At 38.4% G+C, this 22,399-nt stretch overlaps 2 protein-coding genes across 2 annotated transcripts in view; both read right to left on the bottom strand.

Moving 5' to 3' along the window:
• Nucleotides 1-1,641: 1,641 nt before the first annotated feature.
• On the bottom strand, nt 1,642-5,882 carry lactb2 (lactamase, beta 2). Its single transcript, XM_053487273.1, has 7 exons — nt 5,635-5,882; nt 4,886-5,049; nt 3,935-4,055; nt 3,637-3,815; nt 2,174-2,322; nt 2,000-2,087; nt 1,642-1,868 (listed from the first exon to the last, which is right to left on the bottom strand). Exons 1-7 carry the CDS (start codon nt 5,754-5,756, stop codon nt 1,840-1,842), a joined length of 852 nt encoding a protein of 283 aa, XP_053343248.1. The 5' UTR covers nt 5,757-5,882; the 3' UTR covers nt 1,642-1,839.
• A 4,861-nt stretch (nt 5,883-10,743) lies between these two features.
• The window catches only part of slco5a1b (solute carrier organic anion transporter family member 5A1b), a 35,801-nt gene continuing 24,145 nt past the window's right edge, over nt 10,744-22,399 (bottom strand). Inside the window, exons 18-23 of the mRNA XM_053487045.1 lie at nt 21,865-21,984; nt 21,156-21,322; nt 16,409-16,462; nt 16,250-16,314; nt 12,432-12,505; nt 10,744-12,359 (exon numbers count right to left, since the gene is read on the bottom strand). Coding sequence (XP_053343020.1) covers nt 12,291-12,359; nt 12,432-12,505; nt 16,250-16,314; nt 16,409-16,462; nt 21,156-21,322; nt 21,865-21,984 — 549 coding nt within the window. The 3' untranslated portion in view covers nt 10,744-12,290. The remainder of the gene's footprint in view (nt 12,360-12,431; nt 12,506-16,249; nt 16,315-16,408; nt 16,463-21,155; nt 21,323-21,864; nt 21,985-22,399) is intronic.

The following is a 22,399-nucleotide window of genomic DNA, read 5'->3' as shown; positions in this document are numbered from 1 at the left end:
ACACCCAAAGAAAGATGCCAAGGGTCCCTGCTCATCTGCGTGAACGTGCATTAGGCATGAGGACTGCTGATGTGGCTAGGGCAATAAATTGCCATGTCCGCACTGTGAGACGCCTAAGACTAAGAGGAGATGCACTGCAGTACTTCAAGCAGCTGGTGGCCACACCAGATACTGACTGGTACTTTTGATTTTGAGCCTCCCTTTATTCAGGGACACATTGTGAAACATTTTTAGTTTATGTTTTATGGTGTTGACTCTTTTAGTGTTCATACAAATATTTACACATTAAGTTTACTGAAAGTAAAAAAAATTTGAAAGTCAGATGACGTTTCTTTTTTTGCTGAGTATATATATAACAAAATTTATACTAAAGATGATGTTTGCACAATACCTTTCCCTCCCCACACACGTTTAGTAGTGGTTAGCACTGTCGCCTTGCACCAGGATCCGGGTTCGATTCCCGGCCAGGCTTGATTCCCGTCTCTGTGTGCATGGAGTTTGCATGTTCTCCCCATGCTTGGTGGGTTTCCTCCCACAGTCCAAACACATGCAGGTTGGGCTAAGTGGTGTTCCCAAATTGCCCATCGTGTGCGAGTGTATGTGAATTTGGTAACACCAATGTATGCTTAGGGAACGAGGCAGGTGTACCCTGAATATAGGATAAAGCGGTATAGTACATGAGTGAGTGAGTGATTATGGGTTACATCTCATCCAAGTAAAAAAAAAAATCCAGTATCACAAAATATCTTATTTTTTTATCTCAAGCCATAGTATCAAGGCACTCCTGAACCAAAGTCAATGTCAGAGTTGTTGACACTGTTTTACCTAGGCTGAGGAGAAAAAGACCTGGACTGTTAATCAGTGATTCAGTCCCCCTTTTGTATTCCATTTAATCAATATCACATAAGAAGGAATGCTTTTGTGTTGGATTTCAGCATGGCTGTTGCCTTTGGCACTTGGGCTGCACCCTCATTCTTATGACTGCATCATAGCCATGCTGATATTTAGCACAACCTCGTGTGTGATGTTTTTATACCACAGCTTCACCAATACCATTTATTATTAACAGATTATGATTTGTTTGTTTATTTAACAGTTATTTTTCTGTCAACACATATCCTTTCATGCCTAATGGAACTAATTAACCGTGTTCAAAAGTTAATTACCAACAGTTAGTGTAATTAGCGGTGTAAAAGTAGTTTTAAATCTGTTCCCGATACTATGTACTAAGAAGTCCAGTGTAAAGTTTCATCAGTCAATAATGACCTCAGGTGCCATGTCATCTGCTGTGTTGGTGGCTCTTGATACACTGACTCCAGTCTCACTCCACTTCTTGTTTCGGTCTTCCAATTTCTTGAATCTGTATTCTTGGCAATCTTCTTAATGCTTCACTCATCCTTGTTGCTTGGCGCACATTTTCCTACCACACTTTTCCATTTCCAGCAACCTTCCATGAGTATGCTTTAAGAATATGCTTCTATAAATACCATCACTATGGAGGGTGTTTATGATCGTTCAAGCATTTCACTTCATATCATACTGCGTGTTTTCAGTTGAGGGTAGCTACTTAATTATAGTGGATTTAGTGCTGTAAGGAAGTAGATTTTACTGGTGCTACACCACTTTAAGATTGCATTGAGGTAAATCAGTAAAAGAAGTTTAATAGATGATAATAAAAAATAATTACACTATTAATACAATTTTAAGTATTAAAATTAACAAATATTTACTGCATCTCATTGTTTATAGAAAATATAAACAATGTAATAATCTATTAGTTGTACACATCTTTTTGCAATGTTGTACATTTTATTTTTTGTGAGGTGTTTATGGTAGGAGTCATAATTTGCTCTTCCACTTTTCTGAAACTATAAACATGCAAAAATACAAACAGAAAAAAATTATTAGCAAAAATTATGAACTGAATGATCAATCACATTAAAACATTGTTCATTCATTAGTGATCATTACTATTTAATGATATGTACACAAATCTTACCCAGGCAGACTGATCCCTCCTTCTGTAGTTTTTTTAAGTGATGAACCAAGTTGACTTCAGCAGCTCCATGCAAGTGTTCAGGGGTATCCTAATAAAGAAAAGATACAAAATGCATAAGGAGCACACATCCAAAGCCATGTAATACATACCACCAATCAGCAGACACCACAACACCTTGTACACCAGTTTAACCAAGGCAGAGGGACTGAAGGACTCCTTAGGGTTGTCTCTCAGCACAGACAGAATCTGCTGCTCCCGTGCGGAGCGATGGGTGATGTATTCCCGGATCTTATTGCACGCACTTAACACCACAGGACCATGACCTGATCACAAAGAAACAGAGCAGATTAAGTCGAAACTAACAGAAAAAAAAACTGCTGTAAGATATACCAATACACTCCAGTCACATTTTTTTTTTACGATAATGATTTTATGATTCTAAATTAATTCTTAAAATATATAAAAAAATATATATTCTAATTTGGGAAAAATTATAAATCAAAAGACACCTTTATTTGTGAATCATAAATGCAAAGAAATACTTGTCTGTATAAAACAGAAGAAAAAATCATGCTGTAAACAGAGGTTTAATAGTATAAACAAAATTTGCTATAGATTCACTAATTCTTCATTAAAAGACACTTACAAATACTTCCAATTATTATCATTAACTCTTGACCATTATAACATTGTGGCCTTTTGTTTACACTAAAATACACAATGTGATACAAAACAGACTAGAGGTCAATACAGACTGGAAGATGTTAATTCTGTTGAGGAAATTACTTCACGCTATGTGCTCACATTTACAAAAAGGTTCAATGTGCTAGAGAGCATAAAGAATGGCCTTTGGTGCAATTGAAAAAATGTCTGATAAGTCCGGACTGCCCTAGTTCTAGAGTGATGAGCATGTCAGGGTTAAAGAGAAGTGCAAGGATGACAATTTTACACCAGCATAACCACCACAGAGTCCTGACCTTAGCCTTATTCAAAGTCTTTGGGATATACTGGAGATATGCTTTACAAAGTGGTTTAACTCTGTCAGCAATACAAAATATCTGCCAAAATGGACTGCAAGTGAAGTTAAGTTTTTTCAAGCAGTGTATATAGTGGAACAACATGTAATCATAGTGAAGAGCAGCAGTGCTTTCCAAGCAGTTTAGTCTGACTAAAAAGCTCAAAGTGCACTTAGAATGCCAATTTATTTGTAAATCACTTTAACAACAACGAATGTCCCGAAATGCCTTACATAAATAGAATTCACTTAGAATGCCAATTTTTAGAGTTACATGGAAGCAAACAACAATTAAAAGATACTTGTCTGGCTATTGTAATTATATTACTTGTCTACCTAGTTAACAGTTAGACCAGGCTACATCAATAGCTTTGCTGCAAAGTGTTATCTACCTAGATTAATAGATTCTTCACTGCAGTGGGATAAAATTGATCACATTGTAATACAAGATAGAAATATAAAATCAGCTGAGATATTGCACTTCAAAATGTTGCAAGTTCAACAGTGTTGTGTCCATACTAACATTAGTGTTAAATGGTCATATCATCAAAAACCATTAAAATATTTAACTACCTGTGAAGATGGAAAATTAGGATGAACTTAAATTCCCCCAAACACACACCTGGGTAGATGATGTCTGCATTGATGTCGAGCAGTATCTGCAGTGAAAGCATATAATCATGAAGGTCCTCAAACACAGCTGTCCCCTCCCCCAGAATGCAATCTCCAGAGAACACCGCTCCCTCCTCCTCCAGATACAGTGCCATGTGGTCATCAGAGTGGCCAGGGGTGAACACGACCCTGCACATATACACTAGTTAAACACATGCTCACGTACAAACATCAGATTATTATGCACGTTTGAGAACACTTGCACTGCCTGCACAGTGTACACTCTTCGTCTTATGTGATTTTCTCACCGTAAAGTGGCTCCCTCAGTCTGGATAACATCACCATCCTTAAGGTATGTGTATTTCTTTTTTTCACCTTCTATTGCCTCTGGCTGTGCAGGGACGCGAGGGAGTTTACTCACCTGCAAATCTGAACACCACGCATACACAGTCGGATATAATCACACAATCACACATTGATTCAGCCGTGTCAATCACATGCATTTTATTTAACATCAATAAAACTCTGCATATTGTAGCAAAGGGTTAAAATAAACAATTATTTCCACTGTCTAGTTTAGTATGTCAAAAAGGAGTTTTACAAAAATTCTAATGCCAATCTATTTACTGTAGATTAATGTTATTTACACAATGTGAAAGAATCATGAAAAGAAAGTGCAATTAGACTACAGAGCTATTAATGTATGTGTGAAGCGATAACATATTTGTGTCTTAGATTCCAGTGTGTAGTGTATATACAGTACCGGCCAAAAGTTTAAATACACCTTCAAATTCAATGTTTTTTTGTTTTGTAATTTATTTTCTACATTCTAGAACAATACTGAAGATTTCAAAGCTATGAAATAACACATATGCCATTAGGTAGATATGTATCAACAACAGTCCATTTTTATTTTAAGACACAAAGTTTAGCTGTTCTGTAATAGTTCTTGCAAGAACAATATTGTCGAGGGCATTTGCATAACCCATCAGTCACCATCCTAGGAACATAGGACTAAAACTTAGCTCTGCTGCAGAGAAGTTCATTTAGAGTTACCAGCCTCAAAAATCACCTATTAACAGCACATCAGATTAGAGCTGTTATGAAATTGCAGACAAATCACAGTATCAACTGTTCAACAGAGATTATTGCATTTACAATGTAGAAAGAAATTAAAATCAGGAAAGACCATTGAATTAAAAGGTGTCCAAACTTTTGACGTTTGACAGTATAAGTGCAGGTGTATGTAAAGCTCTGACCTGAGTGTATGTTTTTAAGGATATCAGGTACTCCTCCTGTGTGGTCATGGTGCCAGTGCGTGATGATGATCTCCTGGATGGAGGACTCGCTCTGGTGCAGAGCTTGCTTCAGATTAGAGATGTACTCAGGAACAGAAGGTTCACCAGTGTCTATTAACACACGCCTCACACACAAACACACACACACACACACTTACATATTACTTTTTATTTAAAAAAATAAAATAAAATAAAATAAAAACATTTCTCTCTCACCAAACACACACTCTGCACTAGTGCTGCACAACGGTGTTACTAGAGTTCTGAAAACACAGTGAACCGGCTGGTTTCCAGTTCGATTGGCCATGACTGGTGATCGACTTATCAGCCTCAGAAAAGCTTCCGAGTGGCGCAACAGAAACGCATTTTAATGTCGCAGTATATCCTCATAAATCTCGCGTGTTAAAATCCTCCGATCTGCCTTTTTCTCTAAACTCTATAAGCAACGGTATTATCTTATTTAAATGCAAATGGCGACTCTTTGGCCAGGCAGTGGACTCTGGAGTGTGAATAGTGCAGATAACAAGATGAACGCTTTCATGCCTTGCGCAGAAATATAAAAGAATTTTGCGGTCTATTGGACTTTGTACGAGTTATCTCCGGTTAGATTAACGTTTTTAGTTTGTTACTCGTCAGATGAAACATTTCCGTGTTCACGATTTAAAGGGTTACACCTGTATGAGTGAATAACACTAACTTTGACCCTGTACCTTTTCCCAGTGCCCACCAGGTAGGTGTTAGTCCCCTGTAGGGTCATGGGTCCGGGATTACACCCCAGCACGCGCAGAACCCTACAGGAAAGCTGCTCGATGCGAGGAATCACAGCGGACATATTTCTTCCCAGGATCTGGATTTAAATAATATATATTTTTTAAATCGAGTAACATAAATCTATGTTCTGTTCAGACGCTGCAAAATTTTGCCTGTAGGCAGTGCTGTATTTAACTTTCCGTTTTGATTTGTTTGGCCATTGGCAACTAACATAAAGCACTACCGCCACCTACTGGATTGGAGAGGGGAACCGAATAACAAAACGCCTATTTTCTTGATTATTCCTATCTCCGTGACTTAAAGTCAAACTATGAGCATTTTTGCCATTTTTTTTGGTTTTGCTGAAAACAAAAACATAAATAGGGCTCAGGATTGTGCTGTATGAACTGACTTATTCTTTTTTCAGCACAACCTGGGCAATATGATAACCTGAATTTTATTTAATTTTAGCCAACTATACAAACACGCTGTTAGTCTTTTGGCTGCTCTCGTCATGTGGTCACAACACTGGACCAACTGATCCACACAACTTGACACAGGTTTTACACTGGATGCCCTTCCTTACGCAGCCCTCCTAATTTATCTGGGCTTAGGTCCGGCACTGCATCCAGTGGCTGGAGTTTGGGCGTTGGCTGGGAATCGAGCCTTGGCCTTCTACATGGTAGGTGAGAAACCCAGGTTTCCCAAACCCCAACCAACTATACAAACATGACTAAGTCAAACAGTGATGGGATACATTGGCAAGGAAAAAGCACAGATACACATGATCTCGTGTTGTACATTACAGTGTCTGTTCTCTTTATTAGCACCTGGAAATAGTATTCAGTATGAGTATAAGCAGGTTTTGACAGGCCCTTTGTCTGTATTCTGGTTTTAAGTTATTTGTGTAACCTGCATGTATTTGGACTGTGGGAGGAAACCGGAGTACCCAGAGGAAACCCACCACGCATGGGAAGAACGCACAAACTACGCACACAGACCCGAGGCGGGAATCGCTCCCTTGATCGAGGTGACAATGCTAACCACCACACTACAACACCACCGTGCTGCCATTCTGTATCATATTTTCTCTTAATAATAATAATAATAATAATAATAATAATAATTATTATAATAATAATAATTATAAGATAATTTCTTTAACCAACTGAGATTCAGCTTCCACCGCCTGTGAACATAACCTCTGCTAATCTGTCAAACAATCCAGCATCTGTTACTATATCTATGACATGCTAAACAAATGAAAGAATTTTTATTTAGCAATAAATGGGAGTCTGATATCTCAGATACAGTATTTGTTTAAAAATGGTTGAGAATTTTACTTTATTCTAGGGAAGACATTTATGTACATTATACATTTGAAAATTCATGTACTCAACTTGGACGTTTCTATTTAACTTCTATGTCAATTTCCACACCAGTTTTCTTATTTTCCATATTGTACATCCATATTGTCTATATTTTGTATTGTGTAAAGTTTTTAAAATATATATATATTTTATATTTTGTTCTTCTATTTTTCTAAAACTAAGTTTTTCTACATTTTATTCGTATTCTATTCCATAATTTATTTCTTATTGATAATCTTGATTTTAAGGTCATTAGCAGTTGTATAAGCATTTCACTGCATATCAGACTGCGTATGACTGTGTATTTTGACGTCTTCAAAGACGTTAAATGTAAAATAAATCTTAAAAAGAAAGTTGGCCTGTTTTGAAATCCTGTTGTTTCACAGTCACACACATCTACCTAAAGAAAAGAGTCAACCTGCTGATGTTGATCGCTTATAATAATGTTACCTGACATCAATGTTACACTACTTTAATAACCTACTGTAATAATAACATATCTGTAAGCAATGGCATTAGAGCCTTCTCACCTAAATGAGTAGATTAAGAACAAGATGAATCTAATAACAATGATAATAATAATTATAATAACAAAATTATTAGAGCCATATAAATAATAACTTTACTTTTGATATCTGAGCACATTTGAAGGGATTGTCCTTTGTATTTTTTCTCAAATGGAGGACTGCTGCATTCACTTCAGTAATATTTTACCAAGGTGGTCTCTAATTGTCGTCAAGGACACTGATGTTCACATTCTGCATAGACAGGGATTCAAATGAAACAAAAAGCCAATCTCTTTTTTAGGCAGAAAAAACATTATGTGCAGTAATTCCAAGTTAACCAACTATCATGGGGTATGAATGTTTTGAGTGTCTTATTTTTTGGATGTTGCACAAACCTACACTGTCCACTTTGATGTTTTCTATCCATCCAAATATCTAGCTACTATGTTCCTGCAGGTTTCATTTTTTTAGTACTTTGTAGCAGCTTTTTTGGTACAGGTTTGGTGATTTCAGCATGTATGGAAGCTGCTGGAGATGATTTAAATATCCCTCTGCATATTTATAATTCTTTAGCCTGCTATACATCCAGCTTATACTGGCCAGGTAGATATTCAATAACATTTTTCTTTTACTGCTCCCCAGTCTCATCCTGAGGATTGAGTAATTAATTAAACCTAATCACACTAAAATGCTTAAGTGTTTGGCCATATAACTTTAAGGATAATGGCCTGTGGTGTTTTGAAAAGGATATCTCATAAGTCTTTGCTCCTGACATTTTAAAAGCCCATTTGTTTGCCCACTGCTACACCACCTCAGTTGCTGTCTGCATTTTTTCTGGGATGTTAGATTCCGACCTCTTATCCATAATGCTCCATCAGCTGCATAGTATGCTAATAGAGCAATTTTGCAAATCCAAAATTGTAATAAACAGCTTTTATACTGCCATGTATGCTGCCTATTTCAAATGGCCCTTTTTAACTCCACCAGAAAGGTAAGTTTACTGTATGCCCCAGTTGCCACAGCATGCTGACTAGAAAGCATTCCTCCTAGGTATTGTGTATGTGATGCCAAACAGCTATAGACAGCTGTAGATAACAACATTGCTCTGAACACAAAATTCTCCTATAGATGGAATTCAGCATCATACTGACAAATACATATTGACAAATCCATCTAAGATCTATCTTCCATGATGTTGCTCATGTCACAAAAAGGCAGCAAGTTTATGCGCAAAGGTTTGAAAGTTTTTACAGCTTCCCAACTAGCCTGGGAGGTGCACATATGTGGTGCCCTTGACTGGTGTCACAGTAAAGAGAGAATGTTATCCATATTATTAATTTCACCTGTAAGTGGTTTTAATATTATGGTTGATCGGTGTGTAAAAATATTCAAATGAGCGACTGAAAACAAAGGATTTGATGTGACTCACCTGCAGTAATAGTAGAACAGGTCAAGCAACAGAACAGGCGTACTACATCTCTAGAAATGTCCTTAGAGTGTACTGAAGACAAATATAATGCCTATGAGGGCATGTCCCTTGCTAATGTTCTTTTAAATGACACACTGATGATGGGGGAGAAGTATTAGTGAGGTGGGTACAGGCCTTTGGCTTTTTTTTTTTTTTTTTTTTTTACATCGGGCTCTAGTTCTGACCAGTGGATGTAATTATATATTTTTTTCTGCTGTGCTTTAGTCTATGAAATGTTCAACAGGGGGCATGGGGAGAGGTGCATAATATGGGTTTTACTTTTGGCCCTGGCACTGGGTAGGGAAATATATCAGCCCTCCCCAGACTAGTAAGTAGGAGGCAGCACATGGCTGGCTGTCCACTATGGGTTTTCCTTCACTATCTTATACTTCCCCCCATCAGTGCTTCAGACAATTGTTGGTCTTCTGTTCCTGGCCAAAATGTACTTCTCTTGTGGGGTGCTGGCATATCATAGAGAGAGGGTAAGGCACGTGGAACTAGGAGGGTGAATATAGTGCTCAGCCTGCTAGCAAGGGCTTCCTGGAAGGGTTGTTAGTCCTCTTGGTGACCCTGAGCATGGTGAGGAGCTGAGCTGGTACGGAGGGTTGGTGCAGCACCATCCTTGCGCCATTTTTACTGCCAGATCTGTAGTCTTATTGTCACTATTAAAAGATATTTCTTGATTGTAACTTTGACAATGATGCACTGCCTTCTTTCAGTATGTTTTTGACTTGGCTAGCTGTTGTTAAGGTATATATTTTTACGAAAATATTCTTAGCCTTTAGCCTTTTGGTGTCAACGAGCTCACATTTTAAAGAATGTACAGTACCAGATTGTTGATATGCCAATTTCCACAGCTTTTGTTTATATTTCAGTGTAATAGTGAAATATAATAAAATATATAATAGTGTCCTTCACTTGCTTTGGCACTTTGGACTGTATATTAAAAGTCTCCATGAACATCTACACTACTGCTCAACATTTTGTAAAACATTTCTAATTCCATGGTCGTGTGTGATTTTTATTTCTTTTAACATTGTGAGGCAATGCTGAAGGCGTCCAAAATAAGCTCCTTTGAACAGTTCATGTTGAGATGTATCTGCTACTCATGATCTACAGTATAAAGCCTTCATAATGGCTTTAATCCAAGGTGCTGTTAATAGGTAATTTCTGAAGCTGGTAACTCTAAATTAACTTCTTCTCTGCAGTGGAGGTACTGAAAGTTTTGGTCTTGCATTACTGGGATGGTGTTTATGAGAACCAGTTTTATCATGGTACTTGATGGTTTTTCAAATGCACTTGACAATACTGTTCTTGCAAGAGCTTTTCCAGATAGGCTGACCTCCGTTGTTGTTATGTTGTTATATAATTATCTAATTCCATATGTGTTATTTCATAGTTTTGAAATCCCCAGTATTGTTGTAAAATTTAGAAAGTAAATCACCTAAAAAAAGAGCGGTAGTGTAGATTTGAAGTTCAACAATAGGGATCAATGCTACACCTTTTTGTCCCCCTAAATTATCAGGAAATAACAAAAAAAGTGATTACAATCGGCCATTAAGCTACATATCAGTCAATTGTACAACTAGTTTTAAGTTTAGGAAAATGAAGGGGCTTTGAAGTGCGTGTAGACTATACATTTTTTGGGCAAGAAATAGAAAAATAAGTAGTAAAAAAACATCAAGGAAAGTAAGCGTTCTCGAAGCTAAGAACACAGAAAATGTATCACATTTGCACATACAATTAAACTTTATTCACAACACAGCAGCTTTTCATTTGTTGAGAGAGCAAAATAGATTATAATAGAATTCTGCTTATATATACAATAATCAAAATCAAAAAGTAAAGAGGTGAAATGATTACTGTTGCTGAACAAGGCAGTTCATCACTTACAAGACAAAACTTCGCAGTCTGCCCTATATACCATCACAGCACGTTGTAATTATGTTTTAATTATGTCGAGCGAATTCTAAGACCAATTAGTGTAAGGATATTTAGTATCCACAATTTGTTCCTACAAACACAGGTCATTTTAACCTGTACACTTGCGTATACAGTAAGAGTACTTAAGTCTACCGACTGTAGACTATATGTTGCTAGTCACACTTTGTGACTCAATCAACCACCACTGACCAGTTATGATTAGAGTGATATACTGTTCTCAGCACAGCAGTGACAGTGAGATGATAGGAGAATGTTAATGTGTGTAGGGCTTGTACAAGTATATATAAGTATACAGTAGTTCCAGCTTTTTGAGTACAGATTTAGATTCTAGTTAATAGTCTAGTTAAGAGTTCATATATTATTTATGCTAATCAGCTTTTAGTCCTTAATCAATTGGTTTCAGGTCACAGGACCATGTAAATCTGGAATTTATTAAATACTGGACTCTTAGCCAAACAGTAAAATAAAAAAAATCAAGCATCATTCCTGTGCTTAATATATGTATACCAACACAACATATGGACCATTACCAGTGGCAGAACATAACCTAAAAACTAATTATGTATCAAACAGTGGGATTTGAATGCCTCATAATTGTCTGTGGCAGTTTAAATTACCTTTATACACTGCCTGGCACAAAAAACAATCTGCATGCACTAATATTAAACTGCCATTAGCTTTGATTACGGCACACAATGTGGTGGCCAGTGCATTTGTAAAAATTATCCCTTAAGCTCTCAGAATCGCGCTTTCACAATTTGAACCCCATATTCCAACAGGAAAGAAAAAAAAATCCATTAATAAGAATTAATTAATCTGGGCATTAATCTGGTCATTCAGTGTTTGTTTCACAGGTTTGCTTTACCAAGTATATCTTCAAGAGCACTCCTGAAAGCTGGAAACTATATTATCAATGCCATAAGTCAGTTATTATGATTGTAGTATGATCAATTTAGATGCAGATGTATTAAACGTCATTTTTAGCTTTAGAAAAAAGTTACTGGCTTTAGCACACTATGAAATTTGACAATGATTTAACATGTGTCACCAGCCACCAGAGATTTAAAAACTGGACAAAAATGAATGCACAAATTTGTATGTAAGTAAAAATCTAAAGCTATATGACTAATATATTTAAACATATAACATCTTTTTAAGATCAGTAGAATGTCTGCATTTCAAGGCCGGTACATATAAAAAAAAATGAGGAAAAAGCATTAAAGGAGAGTTTTAACTTTATACACACAATCCAGATAAAGAGAATGAGGCAAAGAATGGGGAAAAAATAAGGTTGAAGATGAGGGAGTCTCTTGCAGGTTTATTTCTCACTAAGGGAGGGATTTGAGTATAGCATTCACTTCTTCTGCTACTGCAGTCAATGCAAACTCAAATTGTTCCTGCAAGAAAGAAAAGAGTGCTTAGCATGATTATGTGTGGTTTTATATGTTTACCTGTGCCTGCGTGTGTACCTTGGTTTGAACCATGCCAGGTCTTTGATCTCTCAGATGTTCCAGTGTAGCAGCAATATCAATCTCTTTAGCACCTGAGGAAAATAGAGATGAGATCCGAATCAACATACAGTGTTGTGCCTGAATGTACTAAAAGAGCATAGTTTATTAAACCAGTCAATCTCCCTGCACAACTAATTGAACTAATCATTTAATCATCAACAATTCTTGTATTAAGTGGGTGTGTTAGCTTAGGGAAAACAGAATTTGGCGTCCTCTAAAACCATTGTTGAGAACAATCAATTTAAACGCACAAATTTCTTAGTGATCGGTTAGGGGTGGTGTGATTGTAAATGTAAGTGTTGTTAACATGCATGGTAGTGGATATATACTGTAGGCTTTGTCCAGTTGATTTTTATTTTTGCTAAAATACTGTAACCCAAAAAGATTTTTGTTACCCAGATATTTATTTAAACTAGAGTAAATCAAAAACAAAGTGCACAATATAATGTACTTTTTTTTTTTTTTAATTATGACCATTGCTTGGCCCCCCAAGTGGCACAGTGGCAATGAGCTTGCCCTATTATCTGGAGATTGCAAGTTAGAATCCTGAATAGAATACAGACTAGATTCTGTAGCATCCCAAAGCCAGGGAGCGTAGAGAGAGCTGATTGGTCAAGTTTTCCCAGGGAAAGGGTAGAATTTTAGCACTCTCACGTTAATCATCATCATGTTAGCTAATCATGGGTTTACGCATGCAGAAAGAGGTAATAGCACTATCCTACGAGTGTGTTATACCATTATCCACTGAGAATGTTACGCTGTAGTCATGTGTGTTAGCATTAAAATTAGAAGTAGAATTTTGCTTGTAGCCCAGCCCTAATCTTAGGATTCATAGTTCCTGTTTGCTTTATGTTTTCTCTTTGTCATGTTTGAACATTACAGTATTAAATGAAAGTCTGCTTGTCCACTTGCATCCTGCCTTACCTCAAGTCATGAAAGAACATAAGGTAATCAACTTTATTATTCAGTGGAGAACTGCTACCACTATGACACTGGGCTGCACATGCCAAAGGAACTTTTGAGACTTATGAATATACTTTCTGTTAAGCACACTGTGGAGGACAACCTGGTCCAACATCTCGATGACCTACTGTAGCTCGAAGCCTCATTTCCTTCTCAGTTTGGTTTTGGTGTCAAGATGTTAAGATCCCAACAGCCTTGCACCCTACAGAGGCTTACAAGATTACCTCCCATGCCAGGTATGAATCATGCCCTGTTCTATGCCATGCAGTGCCTGAATTCTGCCACACTATGCTCAAGCCATGCCATGACTCTTTCATGGTATAATATGGAACAGTGCATGGTTTGGGCAAAACATGGCATTGCTTGAGCATAGTAAGCTATGCCTGAATCATGCTCTGTGTCATCTGTGCCTGAGCTTGTTCTCCCTGAGCCAAGTCCTGCTCTGCCTGAGCCATGTTTTTTCTGCCTGAGTAATACCTAGTCTTGCGTGAGCTATGCTCTGATTTGTCCAAGTCATGTCCGATCATGCTCTGCTATGTCTAAGCTCACTTCTGCTAAATGCAAGCCACACCCTCAAGCCATAAACCAGTTGTAGTAAGGTCCATACCAGAGACGGGCCCCCTGACCACAAAATCATGCCATGCTGTCACCCAGTGCCCATGGCAAGATACTGCCAAGCACCTATTTAAAGTTCTAGCTCATTTTTCAGCCACCTGCCTCCCACGCCAATGCCCTGCATGGCTCCTATGTCAAGTTACAGAGCACGAAGCACCAACCTAATACTCATGCCAAGTTCCTGCTCTGCTCTATTGGCCCAGTAACTGTGTCAAGCCCCAGCTCAACACCCAGGCCAAGGTTTGGCTCCTCTGCAAACTCTCATCCGGGCTCATGTTGTTGGGACACACATTACACCCACTTTGTTGTACCGAAAGTCATCACCACCTATTGCCTTTACCATTACAGTATTACTTATAGTTATTACCATTATTATTATACTACCATTATTTCTGGATCATAGTAAATTTAAGTGCTTCAAAACACAATTCACATTACTCAGCTTTTTCTTGCATTATCATATGCAGTAAATATAAGCAAACATACGGTAACTAAGGGTGCTTTGATCGATCTGCCACCAATCAAAATCAGCTGATAATCACTTAATTTTTACAGAATGGTTTTCTCTCAACTGGCTGATCACATAAACCGATATCATTGTGGTGACACAAAAAACATGAGTGACACCCACATCAAAATTTCGTGCCCAGTCTAAAATATTACCAAATCTCTTTAAAAGATGTCAAATTTGCAGTATGCAAAAAATTTTCCTAAAACAAAACCATGCAAGGAATTGTTACACATCGTTATTTATTTGTGTATAAAATTTTGTTATGAAAAGCTGAAAAGCAAAGGCAGCAGCTAAATCTTGTTAGTCAAGTAAAGCTCGAGTATTACTCTGCAGAGAGTAAAAAGGCTAAAACCATTATCAAAAATAATAATGAAGGGAGGTTGCAGTGGAGGGGCTATGCCAATCTAGCCCCCATTTTTCTTCCTGCATGGAATGACAACATACAAATGATTGATTCATTCATCATCTATACTGCTTATCCTGTACAGGGGCCTGGCGTCTTTGGACTGTGGGAGGAAACCGGAGTACCAGGAGGAAACCCAGGACATGCAAACGCCATACAACAGACACTAGGATGGAGTTAAACCACTACACCCCCATGCTGCCCTTACCAATGATATTGGTATTAACACCAGGAAAATAGGGATTCTCTTTGTAGTTTCTCTGTGTACACACAATGGCGTCCCATTTACTGTAAATGTCCAGAAATGAATATCATTTTTGCACAATAGATGCCCTTTTACATTTCAAGGTTTTTTTTAAAAAAAGTCAATCTATTTGTCTAACTGTGGTCACTGTTATTTAGGGTGAACTAGGTGGTGGAAGTAGAAGAGTCATGTTAGCGTCATTATTGTGGAGTTGAAAGTGTTTTTGCGATAAATATTGTGTTTATACACCATCAGTCATAACACTACAACACAAAACATTAAGCCCAATATTGTACAGGTTCCTCTTGTGCCCCTTATGGTGTCTGGTACCAGGACATTAGCGGCGGTTCCTTTGTGTACTGTGGGTTGAGGGGCGGGGTCTTACTTGTTTGTCTGGCACATTTCATGCATGCAGTGTAAGAAACATGTACATTTACATTATGGCATGTGCCCTTATTCAAAGCGACGATTTTTATCTCTTTATACATCTGAGCAGTTATGGGGTTAAGGGCCTTGCTGAGGGGCCCAACAGTGGCAACTTGGTGTTGGTGGGGTTTGAACCTGGGACCAATGGCTTAACCACTAATCTCTCCCCTTATTAAGAATTTGATCTGGGGAGTGTGAAGGCCCTATTAATAACCTTGAACTCTTTGCCTGTTAACAGCCTTGAACTCTTTGCCTGTCGCGATGTGATGTACTGGGTGTTTTGATAGCATTCTGAGCAACAGTGACTTTTTTGGCATTTTGAACTACATTGGCCTTTTCGTGGGATTGGGTTGGTTGGGCTAGCATTCAGTCCCCGCGAGTATGGGTTAGCCTTGGGTGGTCATGATCCTGTTACTAGTTTCCAGATGCATACTTTGTGATTAATGTTATTAACCTTACCTGTCAGAGGTTTTATGTCTAAATGGCTTATCTGTGTAAATGTAGTGTTTTTGCAGTGTAAGCAAATAAAAATAAGCAAAAGAGATATTTTTAGGTAATGCATGTGTCTGAGAATAGATTGTTATGGAGAGATCAGAAAGCTTATGTGTACCTACCTTTGGCCATCTTATTCAGAACCATATCAATCAGTATGTACGTCCCAGTCCTCCCTGCTCCATCACTGCGGGGGGGGGTGTAGAGTGGGATAGAGAGACTGATAATTATTTAACTGTAATAACCTTATGTTTACGAAAAGCTTTTAGTATTATACTCGCCTGCAGTGAACTATGATGGGGCAGGACCTTCCTCTGTAGCATTTATTTACTTTTCTGTAAAAAAAAACAAAAAAAAAAACAAAGAAAGCAAACAAATCATGTGTCAAACAAGTTGGGCGTACTGTATGTTGGTAATACTATACAGTAAATTAATATTTCACATAGTTCCTTATATTCAGCATAGTGCACACACACACATACACATTTTTTTTATGATGTCCATAATTTACATAGGGGAAATTATGTTCTCATGTGCCACAGAATTATGTTCTTAAGTTCATGTGCCACAGAGGGCTTCAGTTGTGTAGGCAAAATGCTATGATATGAGGTTTAAATAAGAGACATGATCAAGCAGTAAACTACAACAGAAATCAAAAAGTGACAAAAAGAAACTCAAGATATAGTCCGCAAGTTCAATGGGTAAGGTAAAAGGATATAAAGTAGAGCAAGAGCAGAGGCCAAAACAGTGCTCATGGGAGGAGGGGAAGAGGGTATATCCCAAGGTGCATTAGGATGTGGAATAACGGCTGTCAGTGATCACTTTTGTGACTATGCAACTGGGGTCAGAGTGCACAAGCTGCATTAGCACAAAAATGACACTGGCAACCGTTTTTGACAATGAGACAGAGAAAGGGAGATGGTGAGGGTATTAAGTGAACGTAAAAGTAGAGAAAGCAGAGAAGGAGCCTTCCACACACTGATGCATTTGTGTGTGTGTGTGTGTGTGTGTGTGTGTGTGTGTGTGCACATGCATGTTCATCATCATCGTGATCATCTTCTGAAGACATTTCAGTGTTGACTTGCTGGGAGCGTGAGGCATGCAAAGAACCACCTTGTGCACTAAGAAGGCAAATTACATGCTCAGCCCCCTCCTTTTTAAGGCACGGCTCCTGAAGTGACTAAATACTAGGCATCCTGAACCCTTGGACAAAGTGTCTACAAGCTCCATATTTCCTCCAAGTACAGGATGAGCAGGGACAGTCTCAGTGAAGCAACAAAGTTGATTGATGTTTTCGTAGGACCAGTTTTACAGATTAAAACCTGACCAGTAACTGGACATGAGTAGATGTACAGTAGATAAAGTTCATTGGTATCACTGGTATGGTACAGTAGATGAGGGAAATAGGATGACTCAGCAGAAATAGCCATTGATCAGCCAAGTCTACTCTGATCCTCAGTGAGGGCATCTACAAGGAGCTGAACACCCAGTGCCAGGAAAGTGAGAAGAAACACTTGAGCCCAGAGTGAGAAGAAAAAGTGATTTTTTTTTGCACTCAAATGCTTTGCAGGGACCACCACCACTCCAAATCTGGAGAAGCTGTACAAGTATAGTGGGGGAAGTGGGTAAAAAACTTATATAAGTGCTTCAAAAGGAGCTACAGAAGTGCTATAACGTTGCCTGCATGACAAGAGATGCAGTGAGAGAGCATGGTTACTTCTGAAAATAACTGGAGTCTAAGTGAGAGCAGCAGGTTAGTTGGACTTCACAATGAGCGATGGTGTGCAAACACTGAGCAAACATGCTTCAGTCTGTCCCATAAGAAATTTTACCATGGTATATGTACAAAGTGATTTACTCGAAAGAGGCCCCGAATATTCTGTAATAACCCTGGATAGGGTCACTGTGCTTTTCAATACAGTGGTGTGAAAAACTATTTGCCCCCGTCCTGATTTCTTATTCTTTTGCATGTTTGTCACACTTAAATGTTTCTGCTCATCAGAAACCGTTAACTATTAGTCAAAGATAACATAATTGAACACAAAATGCAGTTTTTAAATGATGGTTTTTATTATTTAGGGAGAAAAAAAATCCAAACCTACATGGCCCTGTGTGAAAAAGTGATTGCCCCCTCTTGTTAAAAAATAACTTAACTGTGGTTTATCACACCTGAGTTCAATTTCTGTAGTCACCCCCAGGCCTGATTACTGCCACACCTGTTTCAATCAAGAAATCACTTAAATAGGAGCTACCTGACACAGAGAAGTAGACCAAAAGCACCTCAAAAGCTAGACATCATGCCAAGATCCAAAGGAATCAGGAACAAATGAGAACAAAAGTAATTGAGATCTATCAGTCTGTTAAAGGTTATAAAGCCATTTCTAAAGCTTTGGGACTCCAGCGAACCACAGTGAGAGCCATTATCCAGAAATGGCAAAAACATGGAACAGTGGTGAACCTTCCCAGGAGTGGCCGGCTGACCAAAATTACCCCAAGAGCGCAGAGACAACTCATCCGAGAGGCCACAAAAGACCCCAGGACAACATCTAAAGAACTGCAGGCCTCACTTGCCTTATTTAAGATCAGTTTTCACGACTCCACCATAAGAAAGAGACTGGGCAAAAACGGCCTGCATGGCAGATTTCCAAGGCGCAAACCACTTTTAAGCAAAAAGAACATTAAGGCTCGTCTCAATTTTGCTAAAAAACATCTCAATGATTGCCAAGACTTTTGGGAAAATACCTTGTGGACCAACGAGACAAAAGTTGAACTTTTTGGAAGATGCGTGTCCCATTACATCTGGCGTAAAAGTAACACAGCATTTTAGAAAAAGAACATCATACCAACAGTAAAATATGGTGGTGGTAGTGTGATGGTCTGGGGTTGTTTTGCTGCTTTAGGACCTGGAAGGCTTGCTGTGATAGATGGAACCATGAATTCTACTGTCTACCAAAAAATCCTAAAAAAGAAAGTCAGGCCATCTGTTCATCAACTCAAGCTGAAGCGATCTTGGGTGCTGCAGCAGGACAATGACCCAAAACACACCAGCAAATCCACCTCTGAATGGCTGAAGAAAAACAAAATGAAGACTTTGGAGTGGCCTAGTCAAAGTCCTGACCTGAATCCTATTGAGACGTTGTGGCATGACCTTGAAAAGGCGGTTCATGCTAGAAAACCCTCAAATAAAGCTGAATTACAACAAATCTGCAAAGATGAGTGGGCCAAAATTCCTCCAGAGTGCTGTAAAAGACTCGTTGCAATTTATCGCAAACGCTTGATTGCAGTTATTGCTGCTAAGGGTGGCCCAACCAGGTATTAGGTTCAGGGGGCAATTACTTTTTCACACAGGGCCATGTAGGTTTGGATTTTTTTTCTCCCTAAATAATAAAAACCATCATTTAAAAACTGCATTTTGTGTTTACTTGTGTTATCTTTGACTAATAGTTAAAAGTGTTTGATGATCAGAAACAAGTTTGTGTGACAAACATGCAAAAGAATAAGAAATCAGGAAGGGGGCAAATAGTTTTTCACACCACTGTATATGGAGCTTCAGACAAGCCGTGATGCCCCTGAGTCAGACCGATAAGGTAGGCACCAGACAGCCATTGTGCCGTTTAATACTTTTACCCAGAATATTTGGGCCCTTTTTGAGTGAATCACCCTGTACCATGGTATGCAGAAGTGTGTTTTTTTTTCTTTTTTTTTTTTTTTTTACAGTAGTATGGTACTTATTTGTTTATATAGTTCTACCATGGCACATGTTTGGTATGTATTAATTAAATACCATAGTGCATGTAAAAACCCTTAATATTACATACATGGTACAACCTGTACTATACCATGCAAGTGGTAGATACAATATGGACAAACATACCATATTAGATATTTTCCAAACTTTGGTAGATTCTGTGGTAAATAAGTACTATGATATTTATTAGAGTACATAGTATTACACCATATAGTATTGTGGTGCATACCATAGCACTCCAACGGTACCCTCTGAAGTACCATAGTACCTTTCCTGGTACTTTATGGTGCCTACTATGGTAATGACTGAATTACTATGGTAGCACTATGATACGTTATGGTATGTACCATTATTTACCATAGTAAACTATAGTACATACCATAGTAAAATTTCTTATGTAATGTGTCTAGGGGCAATGACACTGTATCAAAATACATATACTTCAATATGGAGTTGCTTCCCTTTTTGCAGCTATAAGAGCTTCCACTTTTCTGGGAAGGCTGTCCACAGGATTTTGGAGTGTTTCTGTGGGAATTTGTGCCTTTATGTTCTGTTAAGCATTTATGAGGTCACGACTGATGTTGGAGGAGAAGGCCTGTCTCGCAATCTCCATTCCAGTTCATCCCAAAGCTGCATGATGGGGTTGAGGTCAGGGCTGTGTGCGGGCCAGTCAAGTTATTTCACATTGTACTCATTAAACCATGTTTATAGTCCTTGCTTTGTGCACTGGGGCACGGCCATGTTGGAATAGGAAAGAGCCTTTCTCAAAATGTTGCCACAAAGTTTTAAGCATAGCATTGCCCAAGAAGCATTAAGATCACATTTTATAAGACTATACAGACATAGACCAAGCAGGGATAAAAGAGCAAAATCACCCTATCTGCTACTAGACATTCTTTACTTCATTAGTTTTAGATCTTTTAAAAAGATGCTAATTAAATACACTTTGAGCATCTACTTTCTGTTTACAGTTTATGCCAGTAAAACAGCCTGAAATTAAGCAAGATAGAAAGATTAAATGAGCAGGAGAGTGACAGTAAACAAAAAGAAGGGGGGAAAAGGAAGAGAACATAGCAGGGAGATACAGTGGAGGATAATAAAGTAACCAACACTTATACATATTATTTTTTTACATAACAGTTTTGTCCTCCAAATTCATCTCATTTTAATAAATGAGACAATATAAAAAATATAGATACACACATATGCATGCGCACACACACACACACACACACACACACACACACACACACACACACACACACAGTGCTCATGTGTACCTGCGGAAGTCGAGCAGAGCCTGGCTGGTTTCAGGTGTATGCTGGTTGAGCCAGGTGTGGTAATGGAACTGGGTGACTGTGCGACTTTCATTGGTCTGCATGTTCTTCAAATAAAAACTACGAACCAGGAAATCCTCACACCACACATGTTCTGATACCAGGTTAACCTACAGTACCGACACACACACACACACACACACACACCAGCATGAAATACACACTGCATAAATAACCACTATGTCTACTGCTCTCTCAAATACAGTATGTGAGTTTCAGGTAACAATAAAAAGATTTACATTTAGATTTACATTTACATTTAGGCATTTGGCAGACGCTCTTATCCAGAGCGACTTACATTTTTTTTTTTTTAAATGTCATTACACATCTGAGCAGGTGAGGGTTAAGGGCCTTGCTCAAGGGCCCAACAGTGGCAACTTGGTGGTTGTGGGGTTTGAACCTGGGATCTTCCGAACCGTAGTCCAATGCCTTAACCACTGAGCTACCCCTGGCCCAAAAAGATGAGTGTGTGTGTGTGTGTAGGGCCCAACAGTGGCAACTTGGTGGTTGTGGGGTTTGAACCTGGGATCTTCCGAACCGTAGTCCAATGCCTTAACCACTGAGCTACCCCTGGCCCAAAAAGATGAGTGTGTGTGTGTGTGTGTGATAAAGCACTGTGTATATACTGTAATCTGAGGCTCATGTTTGGTACCTCATATATATGGTAGAGGTTAGAGCCCTCGTCTGGCCAGTAGTGGTAGCACTGTTTAACTCCACTTTCTGTTAGAGGGGTCAGCATAACGATGACCACACACCCGCTTTCCCACACCATCTACACAAAACACACATTTACAGTAGACACATTAATGGTATAGCACATTCCTGAAACAGATGAATAAAATTAATACAGCATGATTAAAAAGCAAAATGGTTCGTCTGATTTTTTCACTGTTACCTTCAGCTAACTTTATCTCATTGCCACAAAGAACTGCTGATCCTAGACCAGAGCAACTGAAGCAACAGTACCTGTTATGCATAATGGGTGCATAGCTTCATGTCCTCCCCTTCTTACCCTGACACACCCATCATTTATTCTTGTCATTTCAGGAATATTCTTAGTTGTTTTCTTTGCTAAATACAGGCCAATACTTTGACTCTTCTGAAATCTTTTCCATGACAACATGATTCATTTTCCTACATTGTTGTTAAAAAATTATATGAAGCTCACTGTATCAGTTAGGGTTAAA

The sequence above is a fragment of the Clarias gariepinus genome, chromosome 25, assembly GCF_024256425.1.
Source record: "Clarias gariepinus isolate MV-2021 ecotype Netherlands chromosome 25, CGAR_prim_01v2, whole genome shotgun sequence".
NCBI lineage: Eukaryota > Metazoa > Chordata > Actinopteri > Siluriformes > Clariidae > Clarias > Clarias gariepinus.
Note: the sequence above shows the minus strand (reverse complement) of the source record. Positions and strands in the feature narration are given on the sequence as shown.

Coding starts and splice junctions, on each gene's coding strand:
- lactb2 (XM_053487273.1), bottom strand. CDS start 5,756: ATGTCCGCTGTGATTCCTCGCATCGAGCAGCTTTCCTGTAGGGTTCTG. Junction 2,323..3,636: donor TGCAGACATCATCTACCCAG/GTGTGTGTTTGG, acceptor CTTTGTGATCAG/GTCATGGTCCTGTGGTGTTA. Junction 2,088..2,173: donor TGGTTAAACTGGTGTACAAG/GTGTTGTGGTGT, acceptor TTTCTTTATTAG/GATACCCCTGAACACTTGCA.